Here is an 18842-nt window from a genome sequence, read left to right as displayed (position 1 = left end):
GAAACTACTGAACAATCGAACAGAGCCAGGCAACCTCGATGCTGTGTAGCCATTACTCTCCTTTAACTAAAAACCCCCTTTGAGCTTCCAAATAACATGTCAGCAGCTTTTATTTGTGATGTTGTAATTTTGACTTGTCAGCTGTTTGTTTTGTTATGTAGATTTCCTTTTAATCTGCTTTGGCCTCCATCATGAATGATGCTAATTCTTGCATCCAAAGAACAGGGTGGGATGAGATGGGAGTTGCTGCCACTCTGTGTCCTCGCTGACGCAGATAGTTGCTTCATGTTTTCCTGGCAGTATAATCAAACACATAATTAATTTGATTTATACTACCTCTTCCGATGATAAACAGTGTAATCTACAACTGCACTGAAGCTTGAAGCCTCTTAGGTATACAACAATGTGCACGTGTGTTGCTTTGTTGTTGGAACAAAGTGGGAGCATTAATTTTCCTCTCATCTCATCGCATCCAAATGCGGGTCTGATCCATCCCTGGTGTACGTCTATAATTGCTTCACGTAAGACAGCTAATAAGGAGGTTAGTATCGATCCATCAGCTACTGTGGAAATGCAGAAAGTACGCTTGAAGAACCACGCTTGCCTCATCCCTAAAATCAGACGCGTTTCAGATATCATTTACAGATAATCTGAATATGATGTATGGATCTAACAACATGGCATCGCCCATTGGTTTGAGGAGAGGACTAACACTTTTTTAGCTAAAGCTCTCAGGCTCGGTCAGCCATAAACTGTACTATAAATGCAATGCACAAAATCAAAATCATCTGTACTAAAGTTGTTATGAAGATAGAAACTACCCATAGAGGCCAAAAACATTTTGTACCTCACTAAAAACACAGTTTTCAAAACGTGCCATTTTAACATCAGAGTCTGTGGGGACTGACTCACTGTGAGACAGCCTCAAGCAGCCATGAGAATAAGTGTAACTTTCGGCATTTCCACACTGGCTTCATATTTCAAACCTCTCTGAAATATGAAGCCTTGAACAGACAAAGATTAAAAAGGTCACCATGAAGACAGATTAAATGGTGCATCATGGTGTGTAAAGGAGTACATCATATAGATCTCGTTTAAAGTTCATATATTGCAAACTACTTAAAAGTTAATTAATTAAAAGTTTATTAATATAAATAAAAAATACATTTAAAATTCATTACTAAATGGAATCAGCTCAGTTTTAATTTCTTTTTAAAGTCCATGTCTAAGTTCTTAAATAAGCTGATTTAATGAATTTGAGAATTGGCATGCTCAAGCAACATCAAGTCCACAAAGTCTTGGTTTTAGCATGAAGTCTTTCAAGTCTGCTAGTTTCTATATCTCAATGCAACTGCCTCTAAAGTAGCTGCTGTCCAAACAACTAATTATTTGGGACTTTGGGAAAGTTAAATAGCGTGTACTTTCTATGCACAGGAAAACTGTGAGTAACCATTTGAAACAATGGCAGATATACTGCCAATATATATGGATATCCATTTTCAATTGGATCAGATTGGCTACTGTGATTGTTAATGTTAAGAAAACAGAGGAAAGCTCACTGGAAGCAGCTTGGCAGCTGGGTTTCAGGCAGTAGGTTGAGTTGTCTACAAATCAAAGATTTGACTTGTCATGAAGTGCAGTTTGCAGATGTACATACAGACTTCTTAGACCAAGACAACAGGGACACAGGAAGTAAAATGAGGCTCTAAATAGACATGGGAGGTAATCGGGGAGAGTGGAAACAACCTGTTAACAGAGCACAGAAGAAACTAATTAAGATAATAACTGAAAACTACTGACAAGGCACCAGAAATAGAGGACTAACAAAATAAAACAGGAAGTAAAAGCAAGACACCCTAACAAGATCCTAGAGAGAATAAAACTCCACAAAATAACATTAAAACCGACAGATCGTGACATGATGGTAAACGTAGCTATCAAGTCAGCACAGAAAGGAACACTCAGGGTTTGCGGGTCACTGATTTACTAGTTTGAGGTAAAAATAAGAGGGGAGCAATTTATTGTTACCTGCTGACAATTCCTGACATGACCCAAACCATTAAAACACTTCAGATTTCCCTCTGGGCAAAGCTGGAAGAGGATGCAGTGAACCACGCAAAAGAGACGTAGAGCAGCAAGACAGAAAACTGATAAAAATATAAGCTATTTTGTTTTCATTACTTGTGCCACACATACTATACTATTTACCAAAGACATTAGCATCCATTTTAATTCAAATGTACACCAGAATAAAGAGTTTCAAGTATCATGTCCACTTTATCATTGCAAAGTCTTATCAGTTAAACACTAGCAAGCAAGCAACTTGTATTTAATTGGTGTTGCTATTTAGTATATAACAATATAAGAGGCAGTTTGTGTTGTGTGGCTTAATCGAGTGAAAACTGAATGATAACCTTTTTCAGCTCAAACCAGATTACGTTTAAATTTTCAGTGCTGCTCCTGCCTCCAGGGCACAAAATGCAGCGCTCAGCACAAATGGATTATCAGACATCAAAAACCTTAAATAGACCCTCGTCCCCAAAAATGAAAGGCTGAACTAATTAAAAAAATTACCTGAACCAATCAGCAACCAGTATCTGAAACACACAGGTATAAAATAAAGCTATGTAGTACTTAGGCCAAACTGGCAATCAGTCCAGATCATTTTAGGTATGAAAAAGCATTTACTTTGTTTGTCTTTTTATTTTTTTTATTTTTTGCACATTTATCACACTTATGTTTCAGGTCATCAAACAAATGTTAATACTAGACAAATATACCACAAATAAATTCAAAATGCAGTTTTAAAATTATTATTTATTATTTAAAGTCTATCCAAACCTTTCTAGCCCTGTGTAAAAAATAAAAGTAATTGAACCAAGTTTTTGTAACAACTGGGAATGAGTCTTTCAACATCTCTGCCAAGAACATTTAGCTCACTCCTCTTTGCAGCATTGTTTTAATTCATCCACACTGCAGGGTTTTTGAATATGAGTAGTCTGTTTAAGGTCACACCAAAGCAAGTCAATACAATTTTATCCCAGACTTTGACTAGACCATTCCAAAACCTTCATTTTGTTTTGTTTTTTAGCCATTTGGGGATGGGTTTACTGGTATGTTTTGGATCATTGTCTTGCTGCATAAACCAAGTGAGCTTGAGCTTCAGGGCACAAACTAATGGCCCAAAAATGTCCTTCAGGATTTTCTGGTAGAGAACAAAATTCATCCATCAGTCAAACAAATCATTCAGGTCCTGAAGCAGCAAAGCGTCCCCAGGTCTGGCTGTAATCCGGCCTGTGTGTGGTTAATGAAATTGAACTCTGTTTTCCAAAAAATTGGATTAATCACAGTTAATTCATGATTTAACAAGGGGGACAATTACTTGGGGTAGAAGCAGGTTTGGATAACTTTTTTCCTTTAATAAAGTAATTCATCATTTAAAAAGGGTGTTTTGTATTTACTTAGCTTATCTTGTATAATATTAGAAAAACATTAACATGTAAACTTGTTAGTGTGACAAAAAAACAACAACTAAGAAATCAGGAAGGGAGCACTGTAAATTTAAATAAACATCCTAGCTGTGTTTACTGTGACAGGAGCGCTTTGGTTGTACCTGGTGAAAATAAAATGAACATCATGCAGGGAGCAGAGCAGCAGCAGCAGCTTCTGTGATACCCATATTAATGTCCTCGCTGCTGTGCACCCACTGCTCAGGGCAGCTCGTGAGAGGGTGGATAATTTATATCAGATGTCAGGAATGACTCTGGCACACTGAGGTATATCAACATGCTATAGGTGTGGATCAGCGGGCGCCTGCTGATAAAAGCATTTGCATGTAACAGATTTTATTACATACATTATGCCGACGTACGATGTATCCACTTTTTACTGTGCTGTATCTTTAACATGTGAAGATGCCAGTCTCAGCTCTGGCAGCCCTGTAACGGTGTGAAATGTATTCTTATGTTCAGCCCTTGTGGAGCAAAACATCGGGAAGGAGAGCATAATTTTAAGAGAATACGTTTTAGTGATCTAACTGCTCTCGCTTACAGCACTGAAACTGGAAATCCATTATCATTCAGAGTGTGAGATTTTACATTCAGACACCCTCGTTCTTCTTTCTGTGTCACTGCCTCGTGTATGCACACACACACTGTGAAGTTTACACCACTTAGGTATTGGCTGCTTGAGCTGAATCACACTCACAAGTGCACAGATGGGTAACAAAGGAGGGAACCAGCCGTGGACAACACAGACTGCATAAATCAATGAATCCTCTGCCGGAAGACACAACCGCTGCCTCTCTGCTTCCCTCACTTTTAATACCAAATCCTGTCTCGTTGTTTAAACTGGTCAGAGTGATTATTTATCATATCTCACAGCCACTAAAGTGGACTGAGAGGATTCCTTTCAGAATGAGATTACCCCTGTTCTTCCTCAATCTGTTTTCCTATCCATCTTTGTTTTCCTCATTGTGAGGTGTTTACTGCAGCTGTCCTAGTTTTTGCTGTCAATTTAGGACAAAGAGGGATACTCTACGTACACTGCGAGGTGCAACGCTGTATAATTTAATCACAGTTCCCTATATTTCTTTTCCAGTTCACTCACTCTCAGTGTCGAGTCCTCGAGCTCCGTGCATGGCAGAGCACAGAATACACATCGAATTAAATCCCTCAAAAGAAACTCAGCAAGCGCCACTGGTGTTGCTCTGCTTTATTAAACATTAACAGTTTTTCTCCATGTGGTGATATCAGCATGTCGAGGGAACGAATCCTACTGTTTGACCACTGTCAACTTTCCAAAACCCTGACTTTGTTTTATTTTAGCCAGGAATACATTTTCAAGCTGTGAACTGCAAACTGGCCTCTCGGTGTGATGCTACTACATTATCACCTGCAGCTCATACTCCCACCAGCATGCCCTTGAGTCCAGCTCCCGAGCTGTCACTTTTTTGCTGACCCTGTGTTCTGACTACTCTACATGCAGGCAGACATTTGAAAAACAAAAAGGTTAAATTAGGCTTTAACAGAACAAATGATCGCGAATGGACATGGAAACAATAATTAACTTTATCTGCTACAGTCCAAAATGAAACTAGATGAATGTAAATATGGAAAAGAGCAATAGCGATCTTTTATTTAATATTGCTGTTAGTGATTCTTTACATTCTACAGTTTTAAAAATATGTAGCCTATAAACGAACTAATTTTAAAAAATATATATATTTCCACAGTTAAAATGTATCCATTTGGCATGAATTAGATTCATTTACACAAATACAGGTAAGAGTGAAAGTGGCGACTTAGCTTCAGGTACTCAAAGTAGGTCTATGTATACTAATCAGTTTGTTTTTCTGCACTTTGCATTGTTGGTTAGTAGAAATAATTTGAAAAGGTGAATAGCTTTTCAATTTGTAATTCTGTAATAATAAATGCAATACAAACAATGCTACAAAAACTTTGCATGTCAATAATAAAGTGTTACTCTAATGAAATGCAAAGTATTAGATACTCAGAAATTACTGCAGAGTCGTATATTATATTACAGCATTACATCATTACAATATATTATTTACATCCTCTTAGTAATATTGATAAGCTGGTTTATACTTAATATTCGGCTTCACCTTTATTATAAAGCTTATACAGATGTTTTTTGTGTAATAATCACTCAAAAACAGCAACCTTTATTATCACACATTCTTTTTGAGTCACAAGTCACTGTATTCTATTTTAAACCATTCTGCTCCGCTCTAATAACCCTGTTCCACCAGTGCCAGCGCTCAATCTACAGCCGATTTCATGCATTTCCACTCAAAAAAGACTGGTAGCTGTGATGAAAAGCTTGTAACATCAAGGCGACACCAAACTGCCAGACCCAACCACTCACAGTTGCTCTGGGAAAGACTACCATAAGAAATTTACCAATGATTGGCACATGCACCACATAGTAACACTACATAACAACTGGTATTAAAAACTAGCAAAAATGTGGGTTGTTTGTCAAAAGGCAGAAAAGCAAAACTGGCTTTGCAGCATTAGTGGATAGAAGGTGCAACAATTAGCCTAAAATAAAACAGCCAAACAAAAAAAGGAAGAAATTTCTTATCTTGCCCAAAATAAAATGAATCAATAAATGTGTCATTAATGTTAATCTTTTCCTTCCATCAACCTTTTCATGAGAGAATAGAGATAAAGCTCTGCACTCGTTTTAAATGTTTACAGTTTTGTTGTTGTTGTTCTTTTTACCAGCAAATGTGCTACTTTTAAATTCCACTACACCACTTTTCAGGATACACTGTATGTCATATGAGCTTTTATCATGTTATTTTACTCAAAGGAGCAAAGAAAAGCGTCTGGACTTCTTTAAGTTGCTTGAAGACGTTTCACCTCTCATCCGAGAAGCTTCTTCAGTTCTAAGGTCAAATGGCGGAGAGTCCCAGATATAAACCCAGTGGGAGTATCCCCCCACAGAGGGACAAAAGGACCCCCTGATGATCCTCTAATCGCCTGAGCCAAGGTGTGAAACTGGGTGTGGGTCCCAATCAGCCAGAGTTTCGGGTGTGTTCATTGTGAAACCTGGCCCCACCTTATCATGCGAATTCCTGAGGTCAGATGGCCCAGGATGTGAGTGGGCGTTAAGGCGTCTGGGGAGGGATCTCAAAACTGGATTATAGATGACAGAGAGTTGGTGTCGTAAACCACCGCCTCTGTTCAAAGATGGTCGCTCACAGTGGACATAGATGGCTTCCTTCACTCCTCTTTCAAACCATCTGTCCTCTCTGTCCAAAATGTGAACATTGGCATCCTCAAAAGAGTGTCCTTTATCCTTAAGATGCAGATGGACTGCTGAGTCTTGTCCTGTGGAGGTGGCTCTTCTGTGTTGTGCCATGCGCTTGTGAAGTGGCTGTTTGGTCTCTCCAATGTAGAGGTCTGGGCATTCCTCGCTGCACTGTACAGCATACACCACATTGTTAAGTCTGTGTTTTGGCGTTTTGTCTTTCGGGTGAACAAGTTTCTGTCTGAGCGTGTTGCTGGGTCTGAAATGCACCGGAATGTCATGCTTGGAGAAAACTCTCCTGAGTTTTTCTGATACACCGGCTACATAGGGGATGGCAATGTTGTTGCGTCTGTCCTTCTTATCCTCCCTCGCTGGTGTCTGATCAGACACAGTTGAAGATCAGACACACCCAGTTTCACACCTTGGCTCAGGCGATTAGAGGATCATCAGGGGGTCCTTTTGCCCCTCTGTGGCGGGATACTCCCACTAGGTTTATATCTGGGACTCTCCACCATTTGACCTTTGAACTGAAGAAGCTTCTCGGATGAGAGGTGAAACGTCTTCAAGTAACTTAAAGAAGTCCAGACGCTTTTCTTTGCAAGCTCCTTTGACTACGATGACCTGGATGACTGAGAACCTTCACAGACATCATGTTATTTTACACTTTTCCGTTTCCACTGTGAATGGAGGCACTCATAAAAATAACAAGATTGGCATTGGTGCCTTAGAGAGTAGAGGAATTGTTTCTCCGCTGCAGTGTCAGCAGTTTGAGCCCTGGTCCTGGCCTCTGTGGTTATTGACTTCCTGTAATTTCCGGCATTTAATCACCCCCCTGGATAAACCATCAAAGTAATCAACAGTATATTTACCTTACAAATTCTTACTTTAATCCATTTTCTCACTTAAGTGCATAAAGGTCGTGTGCAGAAGTGGTTCTGCTAGCTTCCTGGACAACATTTATTTCATAGACTTAATCAACCTAGGTGCAGCCGAATTGATAGCTAAGCTGTTTACCCTCGAGGAAAATAGCCGCTCCCCCTCTTTGTATTTCCCTCTTTTGAAATCCAATTGTCATAAATCGATGTCTGCCTTTAAAGAAACGCAGAGAGAAAGTAGTGGAGCTTGGTAATGGCTTGGTTCTGAGTGGCTGCAGATCTAGGCCTGGCTTCCACAGCTAATTCAGTCTGTTTACTCCAGTGCTAATGCCTTTATTATTTTTGTCAGGATATCTGAAAATGACAACTGCTGAGTCACTGGATGATATATACAAAAGAAAAACACAATCACAGAGAACATTTTCCCCATCATTCAACTTTGTGCTAAGGGTTTACAAGAAAAGGAAATAACCTGGTGCCACTCAATCAGATCATTTAAAGGATGAATTGCCTCTGTACATGACATCATTATATTCTGTTTGCTGTAGCTATAGTATGCAGTCTAACCCCAGACTGCTGATCTTTACATTAAATGCACCATGTGACCACACAGGGAGTAGTGTATAATAGAAACCACTGACAATACAGCAAAAAATGTCATTTTTCCCTGACTAGCTGTAATTGAATCTACATATCTGACAACTCTGCATATCAGCCTTCAATTATTCTCAACCCCTGCCAGAGGCAACCTGTACACAATTTAATGAAGCTTAATAGAATCTAAGGGGCCTGTGTAGTCTCAAAATCTTTCTCTCATTAAGCTAACGATCCAGAGAGAGGAAGAAGGCTGAAGTAAGCTAATTTGTCACAGAGAAGGAGTATAACCTTATTTCACTACCACAAGATCTCCCATTGATGTGCACCCATAATTGCTTTGTGAAAGAGCATAAGCCCCGCATTAATTTCACATCCATTTTCCCATTAACAGGGTTCTGTGACCATCCAAATGATGCTTTTGTGACTTTGTGCGTCTGTTATCAAGCAGTTCCTACATAAATATGTATGTTTTTCTTTCCATTTCACAGAGTCGTGCTCGTGGAGAACATCCCAGAAGACATTTCCTTCTTAAACAACAGCACATCCCACCTCCCCCTCTCCATAGGGCTGTACAACCTACTGAACCAAGCTATCCGGGTCGTAGAGATAGTTTCCCCGCAGTGGCTCCTTAACTCCTCTGATAATGAATCCAGTTTCCAGCCTGCTGCCCGACAGGTAAAAATAGAGCAAATCAACAGGGACTTAATTCTGCAAGAGTAGTATTTACATTTTATGCCTGTGACGTTTTCTCTCTCTCTTTTTCTCTGTGTTAGTCTGTATAAACTGGTGAAAGACAAAGTTGGTTCCTTAAATACATTAAAGGTTCAATAAAATCAAGATCCTGATTTTAAACCTCATAAGTAAAAGGACATTTACACAGAGAAAAATGCTACTGTAAATTATATGTTATCCAAATGTGATAACATCAGATTTTATGCTTATAAGAGTTGATCAGCGAGCTTATTTTTACTACTTTACATGTACTCAGTCCGTTTTACATTTTTAAATTTAAGCAGATGGCTGTGTTTATAATCTTGTGGGTTATTGAATAATTTGACTGTTCGGCCTTTTTAAACACTTGCATTGCTAAATACATTTACTGGATACATTTTCTTTAAAAAGAAAAATTCTTTCAGAAAACAAGATGATTACAAAGAAATGTTTTCTAATATTTTTCTGTGCTTTTTGTAAAACAGAATTTGATATTCAAGTATAACAACAATAATTATATTTTAGCATTAAACATATCATTTTGATTAAAGAGATTGTGCTTACTGATAGATTAACAAAATGTCCTAAGCATAACATGTAAAGGGTGTCAACCAAAAAACTTCTGTTTTGTAGGGGTGATGATAGAATATATCTTTATTATTAAACATTGTATTTGTTCTTTGTGCAACATTTATTTAAATTTATGGGCTTTAATCTATGTTTGTGCGTCTTTCAGAAATGTTACTGATGTTATTTTGCTTTTTATCCAACTCCCATTACTCCTACAGTCACTCTGTGTTTATGCAGTTGGTGCTAATCAGCTGCTCTGATGCTCTGTTCTGTGAATCATCCTGTTGAACTGGAAGTGTAGCTTTATGCAATATCCATCCATCCATGTTCCTAACCACTTTTAGGAGGCTAGAACTTGTCCGCACTGACACTGGGTGAGAGATGGGAGTACCAGTCCATCACAGGGCTGACACACACAGGCAAACACATCTTATTTAGAATCACCACTTAACCTAGCATCAGCCATGTGTTTGGACTGTTACAGAAAGTGTGTTTGATAAACATTTACAAGTAAAACAGTAAATCAAATCGTGAAAAAGTACAATATTTCCTGCTGATAATTACACATTCATATTGGACTGGATGAATGTTATTGACCATCGTGTGTGTGTGTGTGTGTGTGTGTGTGTGTGTGTGTAGCCTGGCAAAACACATGGTTCATAAAAAATTGAATATGTCAGAATTAATGAAACCCTAAGGCTGATGGTCAGAAACGAATTGCACCTTTCATTCCCCTCAGGCCAGAGAGGAGCTAATGCTCTTTCAGTCTGCACCAACCTAAAAATTTTACAACATGTTCAATTAAAAATTTAACATGCTGTATATGAAATTTAAAATGTAATGTTCTGTAAAAGGGCAAGCTTCACTGCATGCAGGTGGAAGTGCTCTGCTTTCTTCTTCAAATTGTGAACATCTGTGTGGCTACAACAGGCATAAAGCTAATAATCCTGGAGACACAGTGTGGGTATTTACAAACCATCACTGAAAAGAATATCTGTCAGTCCTGCAAACAGGGTGGGAACCAATAGCTTATAGATTTTGCGCTAGAAAGCATTCTGTACCTGGATCCCTGGCTTGTCTCCCGTCTGTCTGGTCCGTTTGATTATATTAGTACATATTTCCTGTCTGTCTACAATGCACTAAATCCCAGAAATAAAGTTAAGTCAAAAGAAATAGATTTTTAAGAGCCATCCATTAATTTTCTTCCCCTTATCCAATTCAAGGTTGCGGTTGGGGGGTTGCATTTGGACCAGTCTGTTGTAGGGGTGACATAGATAACCATTTTTAAAAACAATCCTTAAAATTGAAAATTGGAAAATATTGCATTTATCTACCTTTTTCCACTACACTCTTGGCAAACATCTTTAAATCTCTGTGTCAGTATAGTGGTACGAGGTCACTTACACATTACAAGAGCTACTCGGCAAACAGAGCCCATGTCACGAAGCTCCCAGTGCACAGTTTTGTGCTGATGTTAATGCCAAAGTAGGTTAGGAACTCTGCAGGTATTGAGTCAGCAGAGCACTGGTGACTTTTAAACCTTACGCACCACCGATTTAACTTTACTTAGTGCCCCATTTTATGGCTCTGCTGTGTTGTTCCTAAATACTTCCACTTTGCAATAATTTCACTTACAGTTGATTGCAAATTATATGGCAGAGAAGAAATTTCACAGACTGATTTGCTGCAATTGTAGCACCCTATTATCAGTATCATACTTGAATTCAGTGAGCTCTTTAGGATAAACCCATTTTTAAGAATGTTTCTAAGGCATACTGTGTTTCTGAGAAGACCTGAATTCAAAGATTGAGAGGTGTCTTGTACTCTGGGTGGATTTCAGGTCGGTTTTAAGAAGGAAAACTTAATGAAACTGGAAATTAATCTTCATATCAAGTGTAATATATTGTTAGTTTGCTCGTTTCTAAATGACATGAGATGAATGCATGTAAATTATGTCGAACAGGTTGCTTTTTATTTTGTGTTACAGCAATAACATGCATCGTTTGTGGGTTTGTAAAATTTGTGCTTCTAAATATGCACAGAAGGTTACATGTTTTTGGATAGTTACAGTGATCAGAGGTAGTCATCACTGGAAAACCATAAGAGACATATAAATATTTTTCTAAATAAGACTCCAAAAGAAAAATAGAGATTACAGTAGCTGCCTGCAGACGAGTGCTTTGAAAAAAATGAATGCGACACAAATAGCACATTTATCACTTATGATAGTACTTGAATGTAAAAAATGTAAGCACTTAGTCTGAACTCTGTGTATCTGATTATACTGCATGGATTTCATGTAACAGTCTTGCTTTGCTGGTTTGTTTCCTCTAGGGCAGGGCTCTGCTGTCCAGCCTGCAGGGACTGAAAGCAAGAGGAATTCAGCTGAAAATCTCAACTGGAATAGCTAACTCAACTGAGCTCACTAAACTCAGTAATCACACCTAGCTCTTACTTTCATTGCTTTATATGTTATGACATAACACATAAGATGTTATGTTGTGTTTAGATCTGACTGTTCAGCCATGTGCTCCCCCTGGTCACATTTTCAGTCTTTCAGTCTCTCACCATCTTTCCTATCCCGTCTCTATTTGTATGGCTTCTGGCAGATTTGTCTTTATCCTCCTCCATGTCTCACATGTAACTCCCTTTTCTCTCCATCTCTAGATGCTGAGGTTCACTATATTAACATGGCAGCTCTGACCAAAGGCAACCTTCACTCCTCCTTCTGGGTGGTCGACAGGAAACATTTCTACATCGGCAGTGCCAGCATGGACTGGAGATCTCTGGCCACCGTACTGCCACCATACTTTACAATACCCACAGAAATACTTACAGAGACTTTGGAGAAAAATCAACCAAATTTTACTTCTGTGATTTCTGAGGCAGGATAGTAACACAAATTATCGAAATTTGGTATTGTTAATGTAAAGTTCTCGTAATGATCTATTGGATCAAACTTTACATTTCGCAAGGTATGAGCCAGTATAGCTTAAAAACAGCATTGTTGACGAAACAAGAATATTCAGATTTAATGTATTTGTAGAGTGCTGTGCAAATATTATAGGCACCAAGAGGGAAGCTAGAATGTTTTTTAATGAATACACAAATAGTTTTATTCGTCTAACTGTACACAAATTCATTCTGTTCAATTTTATTTATATTGCATCGACTCACGCCACCAGTTGCCTCAATGCAGGAATTAGAAAGAAATACTGAATCATACCAACATTTAGTGTGAAAACTCTTAAGTTCTTTTAGAACTTAAACACCTAAAACATTTTGAAAGTGCTGTATATACACTCACCAGGCACTTCATTATATACACTTTCTTAACTGTTTGTTACTGCAGCCAATCACATGGCAGCTACCCAGTGCATTTAGGCATGTAGATAAGATCAAGACAACCTGCTGAAGTTCGAGCCGCTCTGCGATGTCGATATAGAATAAGAGGAATGAAGAATCCTTCCACAGTCTTGCTGAATCTGTGCCACAAAGAACTAAAGCAACTGTTGAAGGCAAAAGGGGGTTCAACTATATCTGTGTAGATGTTTCTGTAGGTCCAAGCGTTACTAGCAAAGTGTACCTAACAGAGAACAATAGTTAGCACACAGTCAGTTTATATCTGTGTATATGTTTTTGTGAGCGCAGGAGGTGGCGTCCAAAAATAGAGAATCCAGAATCTTTCATCTGTTTTTCAAAGGTAGACAGCTCATTAAAGTGTGAGACCATTTGTTAGTGAGGGCCTTAATTTAGGAAGATGAACTGCAAGGAGCACAAGGTAACTATTCAAAAGTATTTGTCAGGTCAGCATGTTTGATGCATTCTCAGCCAGGCTTATATTGATGCTACATTGTATTTAAATTAGACCACAAAACAAACAGACTGACATTGTTCTTTTCCTTCCTTATTTCTGTAGATATCTATGAAAATAGGTTATGGACTAGATTTTTAGTCTATTGAGGAGTGCATATATTCGCGTTTTTTTTTTTTTAAAAAGTAACACATGAGTAACACATGAGCTGCAAGAGAAGAATTTATTAGAAATGCTTTACTCATGTGAACACTGCTGGGTTGTGTAGAATGACAGAAAGAAAAGGTGACTCCAAGAACTGCATGGTGAGAATCAAAAAAATGACAAGTGCCACTTTGAAATGGTACTGAGAGCAAAAAAGAAGATCAGGAACAGAAAGGCTCACTGCGACATATTTACATTCCCTGCTGTTTTTGTCAGGATAGACTAAGGCTTGGAATTGAATTAGGCATGCGGACAATATGGCCTGACGTGGAAATATCGGAGAAATGTGTGTGTGTGTGTAGATGAATGCATAAAAGTGTTAAAACAGTAAAACAGGTTAATATTAGTTGGAAGGTAAATGTTGATGGAGATGATAGGCAAAGGCTGATTCAAATAACTAAAGGCAAAAATGAAGATATACATCTTTAATTATGTGAATGCTGCCGGTTTCAATTGTTGTTTTGCTCTACAAAATGTGTTTGTTTATTTTTTTGTTTGTTTTTTAGAGGAAGGAGCTGGGTGTGTTGGTGTACAACTGCAGCTGTCTGGCTCTGGACCTCCACAAAGTGTTCAGTCTCTACTGGGGTCTCCAGTATAAAGACTTTATTCCCTCCTTCTGGTCCAAGCGCCTATTTGCTGTATCCAACAGAGACACGCCACTGAATCTCACAATCAATGGCACAAAAGCCTTGGCCTATGTTTCTGTAAGTAACATTTAAAGTATTAGTTTGCATTATAAATGAATTAATTCATTGGTTCATGTAGCAAACACACATTTTTTGGAGTCCAAAACCTCAACTTTTGGTAAATTACAATACATATTTGCTGAAATTAGACATAAATATAAGTGCGTGCAGTACACATTAGTGTAAAAGCTGCCTGCAGTGGTGGCGACAGCTTAGGAGAGGGAACGTTAATTTTTCATAGAGTCCTCTGCAGGATGCTGTGTCTTTCAGTGTCCTTATCTTCTTGGACAAGAGTGATGGTGATCCAGCAGAAAAAAAATGCTGATTCGGCTAAGCTGTCCATTTCAGTAATATTAAAATGAACACAAAAAGCACACTCAAGCACACACTCTGAGTTAATCATTCATAGGGTACAGTGCCTGTCAGCAAGGAAGTTAAAACTGAAACTTTAATCCTCTCTTATTCACACAACGAGAAACCCTGATGCTCATTTACAATGATAATAACGAGGAAAGCTCAGTCAGTTATTATGATTATAACAGCTTTAATGATCACAGTGGCAACTCTGTAGTTTACGAAGATTCCTGTGGTAATAATTATCTGTTTACACAATGCTCTTGTGATCACTGTTGTGTGTATCTTGAAAGAGGAGTACGCAACACCAACATTCCCTAATTCTCTGTTGACAGAGCTCACCGGATGTTTTCATTCCCAAACATCGCAGCAGTGATCTGGAAGCTATTGCCAGGGTCATCCAAGAAGCCAACCACTTCATATATATCTCCATTACTGATTACCTGCCCCTCATCGGCAGAAACACCAGCAGGTTAGAGCAAATATGCTGCCGCACAGTGACTTGGCAGGCATTTATCACCAGCGGCTTCAGTGCAGTGTTTAAACTGCGTATGTGCCGGACCAGCTGCATGCCTAATTCTGCGTGTATTTGTATCTGTGCCAAGGTACTGGTCGCGTATCGACAGCCTTATAAGAGAGGCTCTGATCCTGAGGAATGTACGAGTCCGTCTGCTGATAAGTTGCTCGGAAAAGACTCATCCGCTAACTTTCAACTTCATCTGGTCCCTGAGGAGTCTGTGCATGGAGCAGGCCAACTGCTCACTAGAAGCTGTAAGTTCAGGGCCAATATGCACTATTTTCATCTCTACAGATACTCTTTATCAAAGCTCACTGCATAACTGTGCATGTGTGTGTACGTGTGTGCAGAAATTCTTCAACCCCAGGGGCCAGAGGGATGTCAGTCTCGAAGGAATAAACCACAACAGGTTTATGGTTACAGACAGAGCCATTTATTTAGGTGAGCTCATCGACTAGACTTTATGACTGTGGCCTATATGTCTGTTCACTTTATGCCTATGACCTATTTTTAGTGGACCTAAAGGAATACTTCCTCTTTTGTTTTCTTTCTGACAGTGAGAATAAAAGATCAATATGATGGGGAAATTTGCCTAACACAGATGAAAAAAATATACAAGGGGAAATGACTGTACTGGCACTCTAAGGTCAAAAACACTATAATCAGATGTTCAGAGGTTAATTATATGTGTGCTTCATTTGTTTAAGCTTTATCACTAACCAGGAAAACAACCCTAAATACAAATTAAAATAATTTAGTGATAATGAAGCAACAAGCTAGGCCAGACACTGTGATTTGGGGAAAGCCTCGCTGAGGATCTGCTGCATCTCGTAACCCTGGCAAGTTCACCTGATACCTTTGCTAGAGGCAGGAGGGAGGGTGTTGCACAAAACTAGAGCAAATGTACGTATGGTGCAAGTATGAACAGTGTTTGAGGCATGTGGTCCAGTCTCTGAAATTCGGCTAAATCATCTCCAAAATCTGGATGTTGATCCATTTTTATGGAAAACAATAACCAGACAGTGAGCATCCAAGACAGGAAAGTCCGTGGCACCCATCGACTGAATATAAAAACCTAATGTAGCCACTGTATCATCAACAAAATCGATTTGTGTAGTCCTGTTTTGAACTCTCGACTTGAGTGTTTTGACCATCACCATACTGGTAACCAAACTTAGCGAAGATTATCCTGCTTTGCTGCCTGTTCTACTTACTACGGGAGCACACGTTACAAAATGAACAACCTTTTCTTTGAGATGCTCCCTTTAGTGGTCACCACTGCCGCCATCTCACCCTATCCCTACCATCCTCTTCTATCGCTCCAGCCCTCTGCATGTCCTCCTTCACCACATCCATGAACCTCCTGTGTGGTCTTCCTCTTTTCCTCCTGCCTGGCAGCTCCATCTTCAGCATCCTTTCTCTAGTGACATAGCTCATCTGCCATTTGTATAAGAACTGAAAAGCCTGACGGATGTTTTTTTGTTCCATAAAGATTTTATAATGTAGGTGCTCAGAGTTGTTCAGGATGGCTTCTAACATCTTTAGTGTGTATCCTTCTTTCACCTCCTTCAGCATGTCCAGTCTGGCTTCAATAACAGAGCCAGCTTTCCTCTAGCCTTCTTGCCTCCTTGTTCCTGATGCTGCCTCACCAGCAGGCTGCAGCACAGAACAGCACACTTGCCACCACAGACTGATAGAACATCTGCAGCATTGTACTAAAGATGCAGTTTTCTTAACAAAAAGAGGTGCTTTTTGTGCACTTCGTCTATATTCAGGGAAGTGTCTAATTTGTTGTCTAGGTGATGTACTCATTTCTAATCTTTTGCCTCCTGCCTTTTTATTTGTGCCACTCTCTTCAAACTATAACAGTTCTCACTACTGCTATGTAAACCTTCCTTTACCTTACCCTCATGCTGCTCCTGTCACATATCACCCCACTCAAGGAGACTCTCCCTGCTGAAAAGTGAAGAGAATGCAGGTTGAATATACAGACCTAAAACCCACAAGTTATATCAATCATCACTGTTTGATTGCAAATGAGTTCATCGGTACAATTTCCACTTTTATTTACAGTCTATAAACTCAGATATGCTTTTCAGTTCTTCAGTTTCATCTACAAGTTACCCAAAACTGCGATGTCATTTGTGTTTCTCACTGTGGTCTATTTCCTGACAGGTAATCTTGACTGGGAGGGGGATGAATTTACCTTTAATGCAGGAGCAGGCCTTGTGATCAGTAAGCTAGAAGATATCGACGACAGGAACTTCACCGTCGTGGAGCAGTTACAGGCTGCGTTTGAGCGGGACTGGTTTTCACAGTACACCATCCCCCTGCAGGCTAATAAATTCCTGGCTTGCAACAAGCACCAGATCAAACCAATGGTGTTACTCAAAGCCAGCCAGCTACGCGATGGACCACTGCCTATTCAGAAAGGGCAGCATAATAAAGGATCTATACTACCAAGAAATCATCACAAAGTTGTTGGACAGACACCGGACGAAACAAGGCACCGTAACGACAGACTGAGCAAACTTACTCGACAAGGCACTGCTAGTGGGTTAGTGCCAGTTATGGACAACTACCAAGAGAGGAGTCAAATGAAAATGAGTCGCTTTGACCAAAAACAGGTAGAAATAAAAGGTAACGCCAACAATCCAATGGAAGTACCCAGTCAGTCCGCTGAGAGCAGTGGTGGCAGAGAGATCGCCAATGGATTTGTGTGACCACAAAAATCATGTTTGAAGAACTTCTTTCCTCCAGTGGCAATGGACTTCCAACACTGGGTCTTTGTAGCAGTTTATTATTGTGATTTTATAGAAAGACACTTTTCAAATTTAGGTATCTGGTTTGCAGGACTTGATAAAAGGAAGAACTCAGGAAGGAAAGTAAATGCTCCACAGCAGGCTGGCACTTTTGATTCTTTACAAATGAAACCAAATCATTTTGGTTTAGAATTCTGATTAATAGGCTAATAATATTTTACAACCTTACAACTTATATATTATTTTTTTGTCCTTGTTTAGATCTCCCAGGAAAGGAAATAAATTGCACTGATTGCCTAAATATTGTATGTCACTTAAGCTAACATTCATAATTAATCACCCTTTAAAAGGAGGGATAACAGCTGCATGTGAAGAGGCAGGAGGCACGTTAGCATATGTAGCTACAGTCGCTACATCTGGCATTCAGAATTCACCACACACAGGTTACCACACACCTTAAGCTGTTGCAGATCTCTAACTGCCTCTGTGCTCTCAATGGTATTGAATATGTTAGCCTAAAGTAAACAGGTTTATGCTTTTCCCATAGTATTCACTCACACCAGAACATTATTTAAATTGCAAAATTCTTAAAAACAACAATTAAGCAGAGACTGAAATAAAAGTTTAATCGGCTTCCTGGAAACAAACAGCTTCATGTGGCTGAGCCAAGTAATGTATTGATCTCTAATTGTAAGCATTAGTTGTTTTAGGAAAAAAAAGCTGATGAAGTGCGCCTTTTAAGGGATTGCTCAAACCATGTCCACCATGTTTTATTTCCATTTCCAGAAGTATGAATATGGGTGCATTGTTCCACTGCATGACTGAATTAGATGATGCATTTGATGGCTTAGCATCCTCCATCAGCCACTACTTTCAATAAAGCAAGATGTGGTCTTTTATGGTGGAAGGAGGGGGAGCTAATGATCCAGAAGGGTCTTAAAAGATCATTATCGATAACCATAAACAAATCCT

General features: G+C 39.1%; 1 protein-coding gene across 3 annotated transcripts in view; it reads left to right on the top strand.

Moving 5' to 3' along the window:
- The window catches only part of LOC102308412 (inactive phospholipase D5), a 68577-nt gene extending 49997 nt beyond the window's left edge, over positions 1-18580 (top strand). For all 3 annotated transcript variants that reach the window (XM_005930570.3, XM_005930569.3, XM_005930571.3), the window contains 8 exons: positions 8741-8927; positions 11868-11967; positions 12201-12328; positions 14058-14255; positions 14927-15063; positions 15197-15362; positions 15459-15549; positions 17284-18580. In XM_005930570.3, coding sequence (XP_005930632.1) covers positions 8741-8927; positions 11868-11967; positions 12201-12328; positions 14058-14255; positions 14927-15063; positions 15197-15362; positions 15459-15549; positions 17284-17831 — 1555 coding nt within the window. In that variant the 3' untranslated portion in view covers positions 17832-18580. The remainder of the gene's footprint in view (positions 1-8740; positions 8928-11867; positions 11968-12200; positions 12329-14057; positions 14256-14926; positions 15064-15196; positions 15363-15458; positions 15550-17283) is intronic.
- The last annotated feature ends 262 nt before the right edge of the window (positions 18581-18842 follow it).

Source organism: Haplochromis burtoni, unplaced genomic scaffold (genome assembly GCF_018398535.1).
Source record: "Haplochromis burtoni strain Fernald_Lab_line unplaced genomic scaffold, NCSU_Asbu1 Contig_46, whole genome shotgun sequence".
NCBI classification, from domain to species: Eukaryota; Metazoa; Chordata; class Actinopteri; order Cichliformes; family Cichlidae; genus Haplochromis; species Haplochromis burtoni.
The sequence above is the reverse complement of the archived record's forward strand: the minus strand, read 5'-3'. Positions and strand labels throughout refer to the sequence as shown.